General features: G+C 44.8%; 1 protein-coding gene across 1 annotated transcript in view; it reads right to left on the bottom strand.

The window, feature by feature from the left end:
- LOC139057703 (cell adhesion molecule Dscam1-like) overlaps positions 1–17612 on the bottom strand; it is a 58996-nt gene extending 41384 nt beyond the window's left edge. Inside the window, exon 1 of the mRNA XM_070536444.1 lies at positions 16816–17612. Coding sequence (XP_070392545.1) covers positions 16816–16924 — 109 coding nt within the window. The 5' untranslated portion in view covers positions 16925–17612. The remainder of the gene's footprint in view (positions 1–16815) is intronic.
- Positions 17613–18660: the final 1048 nt, after the last annotated feature.

Raw genomic sequence — 18660 nt, 5'->3', positions numbered from 1 at the left:
CGATTGTTTCATCAGTTAGTAATTCCGTAGGAAACAAGACCAGCAGCCAGAATAGCTATAAGGGTAGTAAAGACGGTAATGCTTTCCTGCGCTTGGGCTACTAGGCAACAGAGCACCAAAACCCAGCAATCACAATCGGATAGGTCTCGGAGGATTCGCAAAGAGAGCTTCGCTTTAAAATAAAAACAATAAAGCCAGTTCTTGACAGAGGTCGTTGACTAGGGAAGGGAATGCAGGGTGAGGCAAAGAGTATACCTACTAGATTGCACGCGCCAGCCCTCTCGCTACACTGAAGTGTGATGTGGCGACAATGTGCTCTGAGTTTAGCGAGGATATCCTGTACGAGCATCACGGGCCTTGACGATTTGAGAAAAAGAAAGAGAGAAACCTAATAGAGCAAAGACAGGGAGGTCAACCAAACGAACGTGTGAAGTACTTAAGAGGCGATAAAGATGCAAAGAATTCCACGTTGTCCTGAAGTACTATTAAGACGGTTTTCATAAGGCGTCCAGAAATTATTTAGTTTTAATTCATGCAGAAAGCATTATGTTCAGTGTCATAAATCATTAGTAGGCATACAAATTGGGGAGAAAGCTTGGAATAATGCAGATAACTCAACATACATTGAATATGATGGTGTTGAAATGAACTACATTATTGATGAAAAATTGTGTGAAGGCGAATTGGGACCACTGCTTTTCATAGTACCCGGAACCTCTCTTGATGCGATATCAGAAGCTGTTAAAAGCTTTAATTGCTGTGGCTCCGGCGAAGTGGTATACTTCTACCCCACCGCAAGAAGCTCTAATCCTTCTTAAATATGTATAGAACCGCCGTGCCAAAATAGACCAATTTCACGACGACTTTCATTGTACCAACGCTGCCACAAAGAAGGCTAGTTGTAGTACCCGTTGGCGGGTTGAACGGCAACTGTGATATTAGGCGTGTTGCCTTTGTACCACGATAAGCCCACTTGGTCCTCAAGATTGGAAAGCAAAGATGTGACAATGAAAAGATACGGTAAGAGTGGGGTTTAGCAGCTCCACCATTAAGCATACCCATAATATTTGCTGCAAAAATCAGTGAGAGCATTGTTATCGGCATTCCCTTCAGTGCGGCTTTCAACCCATGTACAGTGGGAATGCAGCGAGCACTCCTACTTTAATAGCACTGGCAGGGTCACTGCGCACGTGCACTGAACATAGTGAGAGAGAGAGAGAGAGAGAAATCAAATGATAAAGGAAAGGTAGGGAGGTTAACCAGGACTGAGCCCGGTTGGCTACCCTACACTGGGGAAAGGAAAAAGGGGACGGACAGATTAAAAGAAGAGAAAGTCTACTGGGTATATCGTTCGGTCACTCAGTCCGGATCACAGACGCTGATTCAATCCAGTAGCTTTCAAATATCGGAGCACAGCTTTTACTGAACATAGTGAAATCGGTATATTGCGCCATGGCAGTTGCATCGCTGAATCTCCCTTGTTGTTCGTCGAAGCAGTTGGCGTCATTTTTTTTTTATTCCTACAACATACCCCTAAGCCTTATCCAAAGGTGCCGCTCCGGAATACTGATGAGAACATGAACTCCAGGAATACCGTCAACAATCTTAGGTAACCAGATGCATTCTTTTCGTTCAGTGTTGCGGATATAGTGTCTCCACAAATTGGGTTTGTCCCACGCCCCTATCTCCCTTTTTTTTCTTTTTCGAAAGTTCTTGAGCACTACTATATTTCCGGCACGTGGCTGAGAATTGAAGCTCCAAGAGCAGCTCCTCTAACTCGCGTTTTCTTGTCTGACAAGCGACTCGTTAAGCGGTGAAAGAGCGCTCCTACCTTGGCGACCTATTTGGCCAGCACTTCAAGGAACGATGAACGAGTAAAAATAAATGCACACTCTACAAAACAGACAGCGGCCTGCGCTGGGCTTTTAAAGGTGTTCAGGAATGCCTCTGCGTGAAATGCTCGCGTAAACTCTCATGCTCAGCGCGCGACCCGGATACTTGGTGAAGCATTATGGCCTGCGAACTTGCTGCCCATGAGGTGGTAGTACACTTAAGATAAGGCAACAAGAGCGTCCTTTGTGAGCTCCTCGACTTGCCTAGACTTACGCGATTGGGGAAGTTGTGTGTCAAAACAACAAACGAGCCTCCATTCATCAAGGGACGTTGTTCTTACTCTTGCCCCGTAAACCTATCTGTCTTTCTTGGAAAGGCGCGGGAAATGCGCGCTTGTTTCCATGTGTGCAATATTCGTAACAAAAGGGCAAAGGCACAAGGCGCTGAGGCTAGGCGCTTCGTGGAAGTAATTACAGATCCAAAAGCATTCACTCGCGTCATTGGATGCGAGCGGTCTTCTGCGCCAACTCACGAGGTGAATTTAGAGATTCAACCGCTTCCCCTGGTAAATATGTTAAAACGGGCTGTTTACGAACAAGACTTGAATTGCCAAATCATGTGTCAGCAAGCATAAGTGGCACAGACTGAACCTCGTCTCAAGTATCGTCTCAGTCAAATGGCCATTCGCGGAACAGCGGACGCTGTCTGCACTCCAGACGCGTCGCGGAACTCGCGGACCACTGGCGTTGGAAAGCGCATTCAGCGCAAAAAGATGTCAATCAAGTGTACAGTGCGCTGTATCTGCCTCTTGAACCTCACTATTGGAAATGACAGATAAAGCTTTAGCGTACTAGAAGTTACAGTTTGAGTGAAATTGTGAACAAGCATTAGGAAAGACTCGGAAGCAACATTTTTTATAACTTGCTTGGGAAGTAACAAGCGCATGTAATGCGGTCTTGACATCCGGATGTTCTCGTTTGAGTGCCCGGATAACGGCTCTGGCCTTTGGCTCAAGGTCACTTGAAGGTTGCCGACAACGGGAGCTAAAAGAATTTCATGCTTACAACAGCCCTATGCTTCCGTGCGAAATCATTTTTCGCAGCCTTAGATGTCAACAGTAGCCATTGCGTCAAGGTGAGTTCGTCCTGGCGTTCGCTCACCCTTCCCAACTTTGCATGTCATGTTGATGCTTTCAACGTTGGCTGGTAAGTTTTTAACTTATGAAACAGAGAGCAGCAGCTAAACGGCTCACCAGCCAGTCCTCTTGTCTTTTAGTTATATTGTTGTTTAAAGAAATTGGTCAAAACGCGTTGTTCAGCTTTTGGTTTATCATGACCGCGAACGGGTGAGGGATGAGGGGAGGGCACCAGAGAACAGAAAGGACATGCAAGGAGACCGATAGGATCCCAAAGAGCAATAACAAGTCAACGTTTATTTTTTGAACGCACAGAATTAAATAAAAAAGAAAAAGCAGAAACTACAGTGTGTTCACACAAGGTCCCGATCGGAAGCATTCTCTGATAATAAACGACATGCTGATACAATGTTCTCAAGCCTTTTTCTCCCTAGAACGTGCATAATTGCTCTAGTCAGCCTATAAGTAGATCTGTCCGGAATGCTAGCTTCTTTCCAGAAAACATTTTAACCAGAAAAATGCCGCGTATTTCGCTTTAACGAGTGTTATTACCCTTTTTCAGCCTCATGGCTATTTATCTTGAAATCGGTACAACCGGTTCCAAGCTAAATATTTTGCGTGTGCCCAGACACAAAGCGGTTTATTTCCTTCCGCGTTCGCAAGACTCGAGATTGTTGGGGTTAATAAGCTGTACCAGGAGCAGTGGAGCCAACCTTGAACGGGTGGGCACTAAAATTCTTTTTTTGCCTAGGTGTTCTCTGTCTGCAGAAAGTGGGAAAGAAATGCTGTGATGAAGCTCCGCGATAGTAACACAATTTCTCGTTCTAAGACATATTAAGGCGAATAAAAGAAAGATGAATGATGCAAATGAGAGTAGATAAAAAAATAACTGACCCCAGGTGGGATACGAACCTACGTATTTATCGTCTCTTTCTCTGAATTTGAATTAAAAATTGCGGATAATTGCCCGTATGCGGCGCTTGGTGTCAGTGTTTGTAGGCTTCTTATGCTATATATATATATATATATATATATATATATATATATATATATATATATATATATATATATATATATATATATATATATATATATACATGCCCTATTAGAAAAAAAATACCTGCACTGCTTTTGGTCTGAGCAATCATATATCTTTTCAGCACGGCTACCAGCAGTCATAGGCGCACTACGTAACCAAGGAGTACAGGAGGCATGTGCGCATATCTTGGGAATTCTTGCTTCGGAACAGTTATTTCAGTGATCAAGCGCAGCCTATTACGACTGAAGAGATGATGAGCACAACTTTGTAACCTGGCACGTGCTGTTCATTCTGGGCAGTGCTACGTGCATATGCACTTGTAAATATACCTGTTTATGGTCATTTCCGTGCCTCTTTCTATGTAACAATATCTACGAAGATTCCACGGGTACCTTGCTTCTCCACAAGAAAAGTAGAAAACTGCCTATAAAGAAAGATTCTGACAAAGAGGCACAATTCTCCAACTGCAGGCTTAGATGTATTGAAGCTATTAGACTGGGAAGGCTTACGAGTGAGGATCAACCGCGAAAATCTCAATAACCTTCAGTTTGCAGGCGACATTATCTTCTTCAGCAACACCGGGGATGAATTCTATAAACGATTGAGGACCTTAACTGAAAAAGTGTAAGAGTAGGGTTGAAGATTAATATGCAGAAAGCAAAAGGAACGTTCAATAGTCTGGCAAGGGAACAATAATTCATCACCACCAATCAGCCTCTAGAGTCTGTGGAGCCATACATTTATTAAGGTAAATTATTCACAGGGGACCCTGATCATGAGAAGGAAACTTACAGAAGAATAAAAATGGGTTGAAGGGCGTACGGAAGGCATCACCAAAACCTTACTGAGAGTTTACCACTATCATCGAAAAGAAACACGTACAATCAATGCATTCTACAGCTCGTGGCAGAAACTTGGAGGTTAACAAAGAAGCTCGAGAAGAAGTTAAGGACCGCGCCAAAAGTGATAGAAGAAAAAACGTTAGTCGGAACGTTAAGAGACAGCAAAAGAGCAGCGTGGATCACAGAGAAGACGGGGATATATGATATTCTAGCGGACATTACGAGAGACAAATATGGAGCTGGGCAGGCCATGCAATGCGTAGGTACAACCATTACGATCACGAAACGGCTGCGACACTTATATACTTGTAGCACTTTTAATTTATGCTCCACGTTTCAGCCTGTAGTTTCATGGACGTCGAATTTAAATGTAACCGTTGCTTCAATGAACTCACTTGCAACGTTGAAGGAAGAACTTCACGCCAGTAATTCCTATACCTGCCAGCTTTTGTGTCCGTTTAACATAGTAATGGAGCTACGTGCTCTTCGACCCAAACGTAACATGTATTGCGTGAGGAAAGCAAGAGATTTGCTCTATGTCAACACCATCTGGCAATTCATCTCCACGAACGAGGCACCGTTTTTACCCATGTAGTGCTTACTAGAGGGAGAACGTGCGCAATCAGTGTAAAATTTTTTTTTCACAAATTAAATTTAGCCATTTTAGAGTTACTTCATTATTAACTGGTCGAGCGATTGCTCCTGAAGATGCTGTTTAAGCAGGAAACAACAACAAAAAAAGCAAATAAACAGAGCGATACGACTCGTGCGCATGCCGGGTACACATAAATTTTAACGAAACGTTTCTGATTCTGAGCTTTGGGCAAACATAAAGGTACAACTTAAGCGCACGAAATAAAGGGGGCAAAATGCGCATTAACAAAGCACATTCCGTGCGCTGCGTCGGCAATGCGCGAACGGCTCACAAATTCTGCACCCTGTGCTCTCTCCGTCCACTGCCGGCGGCATATTTCTGTGGCAGGGCGCGCATGCAATAACGCACGCTTTCGTTGTTTCCACCGCGCAAGCAGTCGCGAGTTTGTTCTCGCCGCTTGTACGCGGCCGATCCTGTCGCCGTTTGTAAAATGAAAGCGTGCCGCGGCACGCATCCGTTCTTGTGGAGCGACGCCGCTGCGCAGCAATGGTCGTTATGCCTTCCGTTTCCCTGTATGTACTTGCGCTTCATTTAGAAATTCCTCGGTGGCCATGAAGTGCAGCGTGCTGTTTTTGCATGCGTGTACTAGTTGTGCGAACCTGTCTTTTCCAGGAGGATACGCCATGCTATAGCGAGCGTTAATTTTCTTTCTTTTTTTCTGTGTGGGCGTGTGCGTGTGTTTTGACTTTCTCGCTTCCTGAATGACAGCTAAATTGTTCGCCGGAATTGATTGAGCTTGAAGCGAGGCTTCGCACGAAAATAAGATAAAGGGTGCGCGCGACGTTTGTTTAAATTGCGCGGCCGTCTTGTCTCGGTCCCGAAGCTCGCGGGCTGAGAGTGGAGACCATACGACGCTGCAGATGAATTTGTAATTGATTTACAGGGCGCTTCTCCCAGTCTGAAGAGAGAATAGTGAAGCGCGAATATTTGCGTTCCACGTTAGTTCTTTGCCTTTTCACGTATTCTTTCCTTCTAGTACGGAGTGCACATAAAACAGAGATTGAGGCATACATGTCTGTCCTTTAAACACGCAGACGAAGAAGAAGAAGAAGAAGAAGAAGAAGAAGAAGAGAAATCGCCATGACAGTCTTTGCGAAGAACATGAGGTTCAGAATCTGACGTATACATGGGTCATCATCGACGTTTCTACTGTGAGAGATTGAGAGCGATTAAAAATGCAGTGGAGTCCACTTCCTCGTAATCTCGTGGATTTCTCATTCTCTTGCGTTGGTAATGACCTCTTTCTCGACACCTGCTCTTATCACAGAGCATACGCCGTCTGCATCGGCTCATGTATAAGTGCACGACGTAGAGGAGAAAGAAGCGATTGCATAAATATATAAATTTCACACCTACCCATGCGGTCAACCTACCGGGATCACTCCCCTGGACATCACGCGCCCGGCCTGCACGACCGCGAAGAAAACCAGTGCTCGCCATTTTCTGCGTCATTGCTTAAAACTTTCAAAACGAGATACGTGACCGCGGAGAAATGATATCGCATATGCAGGGTATACTGCGCGCCGAGCTGGGCGAGATATCGACCGCGCAGCCATGGAGGAAACGAGAATTTGGGGAAAACGCAAAATAAAGCAAAGCAAATGACGGGGAACAGTGCCTTGCAAAGGAGTGCCGGTGCAGAAAGACGGACAGCGGGTTGCATAAAGTATGCATGCGCCTCTCGGTGTGTCTCTGCTTGCCCGCGCGCCCACACACACACCTGAGTAGCCTCGGATGGCGTACGAAGCCTCTATCACACTGCTCGCTGTATCTCAGTGCTGATGTAGCTGATGCAATATGCTCACAAGAGTCTACCACACCACTCTGGGTTCCATCCTCATTCGCCTGGCACCTACGGCTAGCGAGAGAAATGGCGCCGCAGAATGTGCGGCCACGTACAAAATACGTGGTGCCTCCGGATGAACAAAAATAAAAAAAGAAAGCTCCCACCAATGACGTCTCTGGCTGTTCTGAGTGTTATGCTAACTCACCCACGCCGCTCTTATGCGAATTGTTCAGAGAAGCAGTGCGATTCGATCCACGCAGACGTATAAATAGGAACGAACAAAAGTTTGCAGAGGTAAGGTGAGCTTTCAGCAGTTTGTATTCTTTGCAGCAGCTGTACAAACAGCACCGTGGCGTGCACTGACGAGATAGATACCGTGTAACAGAAGCTTTTCCTCTCGCGTAGCACGGTATCACGAAAATAAAAAAAGAAAACATATTCAATGCTCAACGAGAGCTGCAGGAGCATTGTTGCTGAACTTGTGTGTGCCAGCGGATAAGGTGGCCTCTCCTGATATATCAATTCACGAAGGCGTAGAAGAACAAGTTTCTTCATCTGAGCCTATTGTTATACCTTTCTCTCGTTATTGACTGCTCATGCCCTTTGCTCCGAATTGTTTTTACGTAGCACAGTCTACACGTCATGGTCTCCATTACGCATGACTTGTATAAGTGAGCAACTTCATGTCAAGTTCGTTGTATGTACGTAGAGTGCAAGTAGCGCGTTTCCTTAATTTTAAGCGATTGCGAAAGGTGCTACCATTGTCTCTTTAGCGTATTCTTTTGTGTATACGTGTTTGTATGAGTATGTTTAGCTTCGGGTGATCACTTTTAAGTTTTCCGGAATGTTCGATAATCGCCTGTGGCAAGCACAATAGTTCTAGTCCATCAGTTAGATTATTGAAAGAGGTGGACATTACTTGCACGAGAAATCCAAATACATCTTCAGCGAATATAAAAACAATTACTCCTTAACTTCTTATTTAATAAATATACGGCACGTATTGCAATTTGCGAATTGTAGTCGTTGAGCTTGCTAGGCATATCCACTTGGAGTGAATTTGCAGCATGGTACCTATTTGACAAATTATTACAATTCGTAAATTGTAATTTGGCCGTAAATATTTAGGTAAGCAGTTAATTTGTCAATTTTTTAAGATTAGCTGAGTATGTGTTTTGATTTCTCGTGATAGTAATGTCCACCTCTTCGAATAATGTTACTCAAGGTGAATTATACCACAGGCCATTTTTGAAAAATTCCGGAAAGCTTAAAAATTATCCTCCTCCCCCTTGTAATATTGGGATAGCGTGTATTTATGTACCATGCTTTCATGCTTAATTAACACCTAATAAACAAAAAATAATAAGACTGCTAGTTTCGAACTTCAGTGATCGCAGTGCCGCTAGTCTCAAAAACATACCATTCGTTATCGAATTTTTACATACTCTTATGCATCGCGAGTAAAAGCGTTTCCATTAGATTTTCAATCTCATGCCTCCCAGTTATTCATGATGGTCTACTGAAAAGTGATCTACGGGAAACCGCAAATCCTCCGATATTCGTATGCGGTCTTACCAATCCGTGTTCAGATAACCTTCCAAGCACAACTTGCGAGGAGCTGAGTAGGTACTGGGAGCGCTGGTACTTGTTTTCATTTTGTGCTAGTTCAGTTTAACGGATGAGGCCACTCATTTATAGACAACCCTTAGCCTACAGAACCTGAATTGCTGATATCCTTGATGATATCCTTAATGAACGTTTCTCTCCTTAGGCGACCGCGATGTGGCATTGCCAGTTTGACATAACGTACACCGTCTCTCGTAGCTGTCAAACAGCTCGTGCTCTGTGAACTCAACAGCACGGCAGATACATCAGCATACAGACACACGCCTCCACGCGTCCTTCTTTTGCGCGCGTAAATGTAATCGAACGTGAATGGAGTAATGCATCTTCGATTCAGACGCACTTTGCAGAGATGAAGCGGATTAAAATGAAAATTTTGGAGTCTTGTGTTACAAAGTCGCGATATGATTATGACGCACACTGTAATGGGGGACTCCCAATTAATTATGACCTCGTGCGCTGCTTTAACGCTCACGTAAATCTAAGTACACATGTGCACGCTTTTTCATTTCGGCGTCATCAAAATGTGGCCGCCGCAGCGGGGGGCCGAGCCACGACGTCGCGCTTAGCAGCGCAACACCATAGCCGGCGCGGTGGGTCTGCCTATAGGCTTGCTAACCTTACTTAGACCTCGGCACGAATACGTGCTGTGTGTGTTTTCTTATTACGCAATAAAAAGGCAAGACGTGCAAATTTTATGAGACACTCTTATTTTGAATTTTTGGCGGCTTGCTTGCCGGAGCTACCAAAAGATTACTCTTTCAGGAACGGCGTAGATGCACGCAACATTCGTCGATGTCACTCGCAATACGAGCGCCTTAGATTCTCCTACATACATGTGGGGAGAAACATTAAACGCTAGCGCCTTATCTGTTAAAGGAAGCGGTGACCACAGTGGGTTTATCAGGCTACACCTCGTCACACAACTGAAGATGTGAGAAAGCACTAAAAATAACACAGACAATTTAGTCTGACATTTAAAGTCTTGTAGGAGTCACCCAGACGCCGATTTTGCGTAACGGCGACCGGCATAAACTTTTCAATGATAGTTCACGACGAGGTTCGCCGCTCATACATGTCTCATGAAAAGGCCGACGGCGTATATAGATTGCGCTTCTGAGTGGAGCGAATTTGAATTTTGTTAGCCTTTTCGAGCCTGCCTCGTGTTTAAAGGCGGGCCTTGGACTCTCGGGAAAATCAGGTCAGTGAACTCTCAATTTGTTTAGCTTTTTTTTTTTGTCGCCACCGTGCTTCCTTTCACCAACAGATATTTCAATAAGCTTCGACAAGTGGCGCTGCCCATTTCACAACCGCGCCGAAATCGATGTCCGCATCGCCAGTGAATTCGTAGTGCGTTGATTATTTGCTTCTTTTGCGACGCGGAACATTGTAACGAGGCAATAAAAGACAGATCATCCACCGACATCTAGACGAGATTGTCGGCACCAGGCGCTCTCTATAAATTGCCCGTTGCTTTCCTCCTCTCTTCTCTCATCGCGTGGTGAAGTAAGGACTTTTCGAACAGAGGCGATAAGAGCTTGGAATTGTATATAAAAGTCGAGCACTTCTTTTTTGTTGCTGACTTTAGCACGACGCAACCACCAATCGTCGTTACACGGCGCTAAGAGTTATAGCTGCAGAGTCGAAGCCATAGACCGCGCCTAACGATACACCCGGACGAGAAAAGATCAAAAAAAGCTTGCGATGGCATTTTCAGCTATAGGTAGGAAGTTCGAAATGTCTCGACGTCTCTTATACTTACGTCAGCGTCGATAACGCTGTATTTCTAAAATGTGAAGCTACATGAATCTCAGCGCTCTACAAGCGATAACTTCGATGCGTGAAGCGAATACGCCCTTCGTCTCGGTTTGTACGCGCGGCCACGCAGTTTCTCGCATTAGGACGCTACGTACTTCATTTAGCTGTTCGATCACCTATCATTGCGGATCAGCAACTACGGTGCGGAAAAAAAGCAGACACAGCGACTTAAAAGCGTATGAATGCTATCTAATTGGTACGAATCCATTGGTTAAAAAGAAAGACCAGCGTGAAATAAACATGGACAGCGCTTGTCCCGCCTTAGTCCCTTGTCCGTGAATATTTACACAAATATACAATGCAAGTTTATTTCTCTTGGTGGTACAGTTTAAACACCACAAAAAGCGGACGTCGAGCAAAAACCAATAGGAACAGAGAATCACTGCGCCATTCTGTGCACTGTCAAGCCATTCTCGGGTTCACTGGCACAGTGGCTTCATCGTCTTTACACAACGTTCAGTCAGAAACTAAGCTTCACTCAGAAACTTCACGATGAGGCGAGACACTCCGTTTCCAAATTCGAGTTACCTAAATATAAAATTACGTATAACGTAAGTAAGGATCCCGTCACTGTTTTACTTTGTAAATCACAGCCATTCTCTCTTCAGCAACACTTGCACAAAGAAATAACGTCACTCGTCATCCTGTATCTACCATAACGCGCAGGTCGACGATGTAGATATTTTCTATTGTGTACCGCTGCGCTGTAGTTCGATTTGACGCGTACGGACAGAATGTATCAACATGGCTGGGACCGACCTGGTATGTTTAGTTGTAAAGCGCGCCAGTGTTGTGTGTATCCACAATTGTGGTATCCACAATTGTGGATACCACAATTGTGTAAAAATTAACAGAGCTAGCTGTAGAAGCTTTAAAATCCTGCATGACTTATTACCAGTGACTTCGCTTCTGCCACAGGTGTTCGCCTACCATGCGCATACAGCTTCTGCAAATGACGCGTTGTTTTTCGTATATTGAAATTCGAAAAAACTGTATGACAAGCTGAACGCTATCATATCTGCAGGGCCACTTGTTAAGAACATTGATGAACTTGTAATAAGCAATGAAGTGCGAAACATACTAGCTTTAGGTAACAAATTTTACAAGCATTTTACTGCCCTATTTGAAAGTGCATATGATACGACCGCTTTTAACTATAGCTGCGCATGCTTCACACAGAATTTCCTATTCACAGCAAAGTAACTTCTTCTTGGGAAAGTTGGTGTTATGCGGTAACAAATAATTTTTGTAGCGCGAACATTTAGGAAAAGAATAGTCAGAGTACAAAATGCACAGAGAGTGCCTCTTTCTCTGTCTTATCGTGTGCTTGTTCTTCCTTTGGTGAATTTTTCTGCTAAATATACCAAGGAATTGAACACGAGGTAATCAATATGTTCAGACATTTTAGCATGAGCAAGAGGGAAGCACATCTATAGTTTAAAAGAACTGTCTATTATTATTGTAATCGATCTCCTCAGCGCATTAATACTTCCAAAACTTGCCGTAATATAAAAGGGGATTAAGAAAAATAGCTTGGCTAACTACAGGCCAACTCCAGTACTGCCAGTATTCTCAGAAAGCCTAGAGAAGATTATATTCACTAAAGTGTCTAAATTGTTTGACGAACGCTCGATTATAACGCCATCACAGTGTACATTTAGACCAGGCCTTTCACCACAAAACGCATTACTTTCTAGAGAACATGAGAGAGAGAGAGAGAGAGAGACAGAGAGAGAGAGAATGCGACATTGTTCCAGCACCCGAGCTTAATCTGAACTTATCTTCTTTTTTAGTTCTTCGCTCCCCAGCGCCAGCTACGCTCCCACGCTCCTCACCTCGTTTTTTTTCCTTGGGCGATCGCGTCGATGCCGCTGGCGCTACATATGTCCGTCACAAGAGAGCAGTATGGCCTGCGATACGATGCCAGCAGCTCCGTGAGACCATGAGCTGAGGGATGCGACCAAGGGAGTCACCTCCCAGTAGGTTGACTTCAGCCGGTCAAGTGTGATGGTGTCACTTTTGCCATGAGCATCCACGGTGTATCTGTACTCGCGTCTCTTCAGTACGGGAAAGGGTCCGAGGTAACACAGAACAGGCCAAACGTGTCCACAGCGCACGAAGACGTGGGTTGCGTTGAGAAAAATTACTGGAAATGTGAGGTGTGTGTGCTGGAACAGGATGCGTAGGACAGGGTTCTATATCCCGGGAGAGGTTGCGAAGGAGGTACACATAGAAGAAGAAGAAGGAGAAGGAGTGGAGTACTGTAGATTAGCTCCACGCTCGAACACTCTATGTCCGATTTCAAGGACCACCGAATACACAGAAGAACCAGTGGTACACGTTAAACCCATTGCGATGGCGTGCCATTAGCTATCAGACTTAACTTGAGCTGTCGACGAAAGCGTTCTATGAGGCCCTCGGTTTGGGGATGGTAGGCAGCCGTGCACAGACGATTCTTACCAAGCAAGAGCAGGACCTTTTGATTTGAATTGCTGTCCTTTGTCAAGAACAATTGGGTAGGACATCCAAAATGAACAACCCATATTGTGACAAAAGCTGCCGCGACCATTGCAGCAGAGCTGTCTTGAAGTCTCGTTGCTTCTGGCCATCGGGTAAACCTGTCGACAGAGGTCCACAGGTAGCGAAATCCCTGACACGGTGGTTATGGTCCAACAATGTCAATGTGGACGACGTTGAAACGATGATCACGTTGAAGAAACTGGAGTGCTGCGGGAACAGGATTCCTATGAACTTTTGCACGTTCGCATTGTGCACATGCACGGACCCACACGTGTATATCGGCGTTCATCCGAGGCTGTACATAGCGCAGTTAGATAAGGCATTGTGTGACGTGAGCACCGGGGTGAGCGAGCTGGCGCAGTGTGGAAAAGGTGCTTGCGTAACGAATTGGGGCCCAATGGTGTCGGTGTGCCTGTGGAAGGTTCGCAGACGAGTGCGACACCATCAAGCAGGATATCGCCTAACTGCAGTGCTATTCTGGATGAGCGCAGTTGAAGGAGCTCGGGATTATTAACTTGGTGTGCGGCAAGTATCTGCACATGGAATGGCGCAGGACGTGCAGGTGGTGCCATGGCGTTCACACGGCTCAGGGCGCCGGCAGGTACGTTCTGGTCGTCGCTGGCGTGTTGGATGTCGCTGTACCAAGATATCATTGCACAACACAGCCATATCAAAAAATGATACCTTGCGTGGCGTTCTTTATCCACCGTATAAAGGCACCTATGTCGGAATTATTTGTTAAACTGAAGGTTTTAAATATTACCACCAAGTACGAATGTCACCTTTGAAAAAATTTAAACTAGCACAGCACAACATGGAAAGGAAGAAACAAGCCGAGCCAGCAAGAAGAAGGAACAAAGCGTGGCTGACGGTGTTGATGTGATTTCGCGCTTTAAGCCTCCAAGCAAAAAACTACCTATTAACAATGTTGGGGGCTACATTAAAGAGCATTCCCTTGCTCTTTTACCTTCAAAGAAAGAAGGTGGATTTGCGGCTTTGTCTAATTCGTTACTCCTCACGAAAGATAGCCCTGCCGTCGATTTTGTCTTTCGAGCCGAAAAATAAATAAATAAATAAATAAATAAATAAATAAATAAATAAATAAATAAATAAATAAATAAATAAATAAAAGACAGCGCTCTCTACTGTCATCTGGCTGGCTCGGTTTGTTTTTTCCTTTCCATGTTGCACTGCACCAGCTTCAGAATGCAATACCAACTCGCCCACTCCTCGCCCTTAGTCACCTCTTAAAGAATCTTTAGCCCAAATTATTTCCAAATGACCGCCACATGCGAACTTTAGCAAATTTAATGTTTAGCCCATTGTCACGTTTAGCGAGACATACCGACGGTGGGAACATTCTACAGCTACCTACCAGCTATGGACTACAATTCCTACAGTATTGCCTTCACGTAGGTAGGATAAAAAAAGTTGCAACTACCCGATGAAAGTCGGGTAGTTGTAGAATGCCATTCCACGAAGAATGCCATTCCAAATACACTATTTTGAATGATACCGTATCTTGAAATATGCTATCTTTAGTTTTTCGTACCTTTCTGATGTGAAATTGTGCGAAGTATTTAGCCTTGAGAAGGCCCTTAATTTCATTTATTCTCTACACCTGTTTTCGCTGCTGCGTTTAACCCATTTTGGAAGTGAAGCTTCCAAAATGCAGCTTTCTTCTCCCGCTATCCTCCCCATATATATACATCTTGTTATGCCCTGATGTTTTTATGTGGTAAAATAAATCAAATATTGAAACTCAAATCTCAATTTCAAAGGCCAGAAGAGCGTCTAGAACCTCGAACATTCAAAACTAGTTTTGTCTTCGGGTATACATTACCCGCTGTGTTGATGTAGTATTTTGGCTTTGCGCGCCTAAGGCTGAGGGCGCAAGTTTGGATCCTGGCCACAAGGGCCACATTGAGACCGTGGACGAAGTGAAATAACGCCCGTGTACCGAGCATTGGATGCGCCTTAAAAAAAACATCTTGCGATCAAACTTATTCCGTAGCACACCAACTACGGCGTGCATAAAAATCATAGCGCGGTTAACTTTTTTCGGGTAGATTGCACAACAGCTGCGTCAGATGGCTTTAGCTACGCAGCCGCTTGAACAGCGCATGAGAAGCGGGAACTCCTAAACTTCAACAAAAACCAAATGGTGTAGTGTTTGTTGGTATATGGTATACATAGCTGTATTAGCGGAAACATTTTTTTATGTCACCCCAGGGAAAAATGTTGATTATTTTTTTGTGTGGAATAACAGTTTCACTTTACTTGGCTGCAAAGAGGGATCACGGAATGATGAACATTGACGGAAATGCAGATTCTGTGCTCGTGGTAAGGGCTATCACCGTTGATGCTACGATAATTCGCTCTGCTCACGCATCCCCCCCCCCCCTAATAAAGAACACCTAGCTGAAAAGGTGTCGTGTTGAAGTCTGCATGGGTCTTATGAAATATACGACTAACGGCGCCTTGTTGCTGCTTTCATGCGTTAGACAGGAAAAAAGATGTACCGGGAGTTTTCACTCCACCGAAATAAACAGCGGTTATACTGAGGCGTAGTAGATTGCGCTATTTAGTGGCGACTGCGTAGCTAGCAAACATAGCTTCGAACGAGAAAAATTGGTGATAAAATAGGATGAGCGCGGAAGAGCCACAGTTTCTTTTCTTTTTCAGAACCTTAATGTGCACGTCTTTTGTGGGAGCTTAGCACGACATTAAATTTTGCACACTACGGAGAACTAGTGAAAGCGAAAAACGTGAATGAAGGTGACAAAATAATTACTTCAAGGACGTTTAATAATAACACTTTTTTCCTATATTTCTAGGCATCGTACGAATATTTATTATCATATCATGACGCATTCTTTTTTACGTGTACAACTACGACCCAGTTACTGATTCGTTTCACAGCGCACCTGCTGCAAAAATGCAGCCTTATTCATGTATCATACCATTCTTAACAATTTTGCGCATATGCTCTGTTAGAAGACATTGTTTTAACGCGTTTTTTTCATTTGTCATTTATTCCCTTTCCTGCAGTAGGGGCCAGCACCCCGCGACCACTGACTCATCAAAACTGAACAGAGTCGAGTGTACCTACACCCCATCCAAATAAATGCGAAATCAGGGCCTCAAACACAGCCCTTCACGCTCAGTAGCGGGCGCGTTACACTGTCGGATACTCTTAGAGAAAACATTATGTTGTTATTCAGGCGCAGGAAGCTGTCTTTATTGCGTATTTGTGTTAAGTATAACACACTTTTCGTTCTTAACGGCTGATGTATATAGAGACTACATTTCTTCGAATTCGAATAAGGGCCCGTATTTAAAAGACAGCGGTTACGTTAGATCTGCTTGTAACGGAAGACGCAAACCGATGGTTATAGACTTATTATTAGCGATGGCGGCTCAGGAACAATAAACAGCGCTTGCGAACAAAAGGCTGTGTGAATTCAGTCTGTTTCCTATAACAGATGAAGTCCGCTACGTCCCTCGTTAAGTACAGTCAATTGATTGTTCCGTACGCGAATGAACGATTGCAAAACAACTCACCAAAATGTGGAAACCAGTACAAGCACGCTGTGAACACAATGAAGCTTCTCATGTTGTGGTCACTGGGAAACAACCGCTGACGTCCACTTCGCCACCGGAACATGGTCATTCGCAACAGTGTCCGATAAACTTTGGTCTCTTAGTTCAGTCTCCACTCACACGCATGAATGCTGCCTTGAATGCAAGTGCCCATTGAACTACGTGAGTGTCTGGCCGTGTTGTCAAGACGGGAATCGGTTTCTGGCAAGCTTGGCACCACTGCCACACATTGCTGACACGCAACTATCGTGAACAAATCGGAGTTAGCTAAGGGCGGGCTAACCACGGGAAATTATGAATCCCGCCGCACAAGTGATGTACATCATGAACAGAAATACAGCAGCCCTGAATGACATGCCTATCAATTATTATTATACCAAGTGACATTCAAGTTCTCTGCCAGCTGCAGAAAAGTTTACATTTACAGTGTTCGGCAGCAGCGCAACAAGGAATGCCTAAATAACATACAAGTGCGCTACGACTGGCCATTGAACCATACTGCCGTAGCAAACGCCCACGCTAACGCCATACATAACGTCGAAGGTTAAGAACAAGCTACACGAAACCGCTAACGCCACCACAGCGAATACATGCAATCCGAAGGTCAGTTCTTGCGCACTACTCGAAGGGAGACTAAGTCACCACCAACCGCTGTTGAAGTTCTCACACTGAACGCATCTGCCACGCACAGACTGAAGAACAGCAACCAATGTCGACAGCTCGGCCAGAAGCCGAACGGGCCAGCGTCGGAGCGGGGCAACCGCGTGGCACGGATAGCGGAGAACGGGACGTGAGCTACGATGCTTGCCCCGGCAACGTGCCTCTTTCAGCGCGGAGAAGCGGTCTGCGCTCCCGCGTTCGCGAGCCCCCGCTTCCCGAGGATCCCTCGCTACCCTTTTCAACTTTACTTTTGCCCTCTCCCTATTGGGAGAGGGGTGAAGGCGAGCTCGCAAGAAAGGCGGCGTGCGGGAATCATCGCTAACGCTCCCGGCTCTATAGGTGGGGCAGCGGGGCGAGCACATGGAAACTCGTCTGCAAGTTTGCTTTGTTTCGTCCTTTCATACGTGTATTCGCTTTCCTGTGAACCAGTAGTCGCACTTCTTGATCTTATCTTTTTCTTTCACCTCTCTATGGTGGCGCCATCTGCGAACCATAGATTATAGAAACGGCTTCTTTCTGCTAGCGATGGCTTCCTTTTCTTGGCAACGACACTACACCCTTCACGCCGTGCTAACGTGGGGCTTTGTTTTCCTGCCTTTGTTGTTTGCATTTTCGTAGCCTCCATATAGGTCCAGCTCTTTCTTGCTTGATTGGTTGTTTTATGCTCCAGCTGAGTGAAAATAGCTGCGGGGCAAAATAAACTGTATATAATGCGCAGAAATTGCCGCAGGACCACGTAGAAAGGCTCGTACTCGTTCTTCGTGTTGCATGAGGATTGTTTTATTTACGGAAGCGCATATATTACAATATTCAATGGTCGCAGACCAGTTGTTGACAATAACTAGCATGGGGATACACAAAGGTTTTCGCACGTAAGTATTGTTTGTCCCCTACCGACTACCTTGGCTAATAGTATGTTACCTATCTGTATTAACCGTTCTATATCCTCACGAGGCGTCTTAGTATTAGAGCTTTGTGCATCGGCAATTCACAGTTCACAGGACATTTTGATGCTGTAATTGTTCATAGAAAACATGTCAGCGAACCGTGCTGCTGCAGGCCTTCTTAGCGGAGGCAGGGTGCGAATGACAAAAAGCACTTAGGTATCAAAAGCTTCATGAATTTGGTCCAGGTTTGCAAAAATCA

Source organism: Dermacentor albipictus, chromosome 3, assembly GCF_038994185.2.
Source record: "Dermacentor albipictus isolate Rhodes 1998 colony chromosome 3, USDA_Dalb.pri_finalv2, whole genome shotgun sequence".
NCBI classification, from domain to species: Eukaryota; Metazoa; Arthropoda; class Arachnida; order Ixodida; family Ixodidae; genus Dermacentor; species Dermacentor albipictus.
This window is presented reverse-complemented; position numbering and strand designations above follow the sequence as displayed.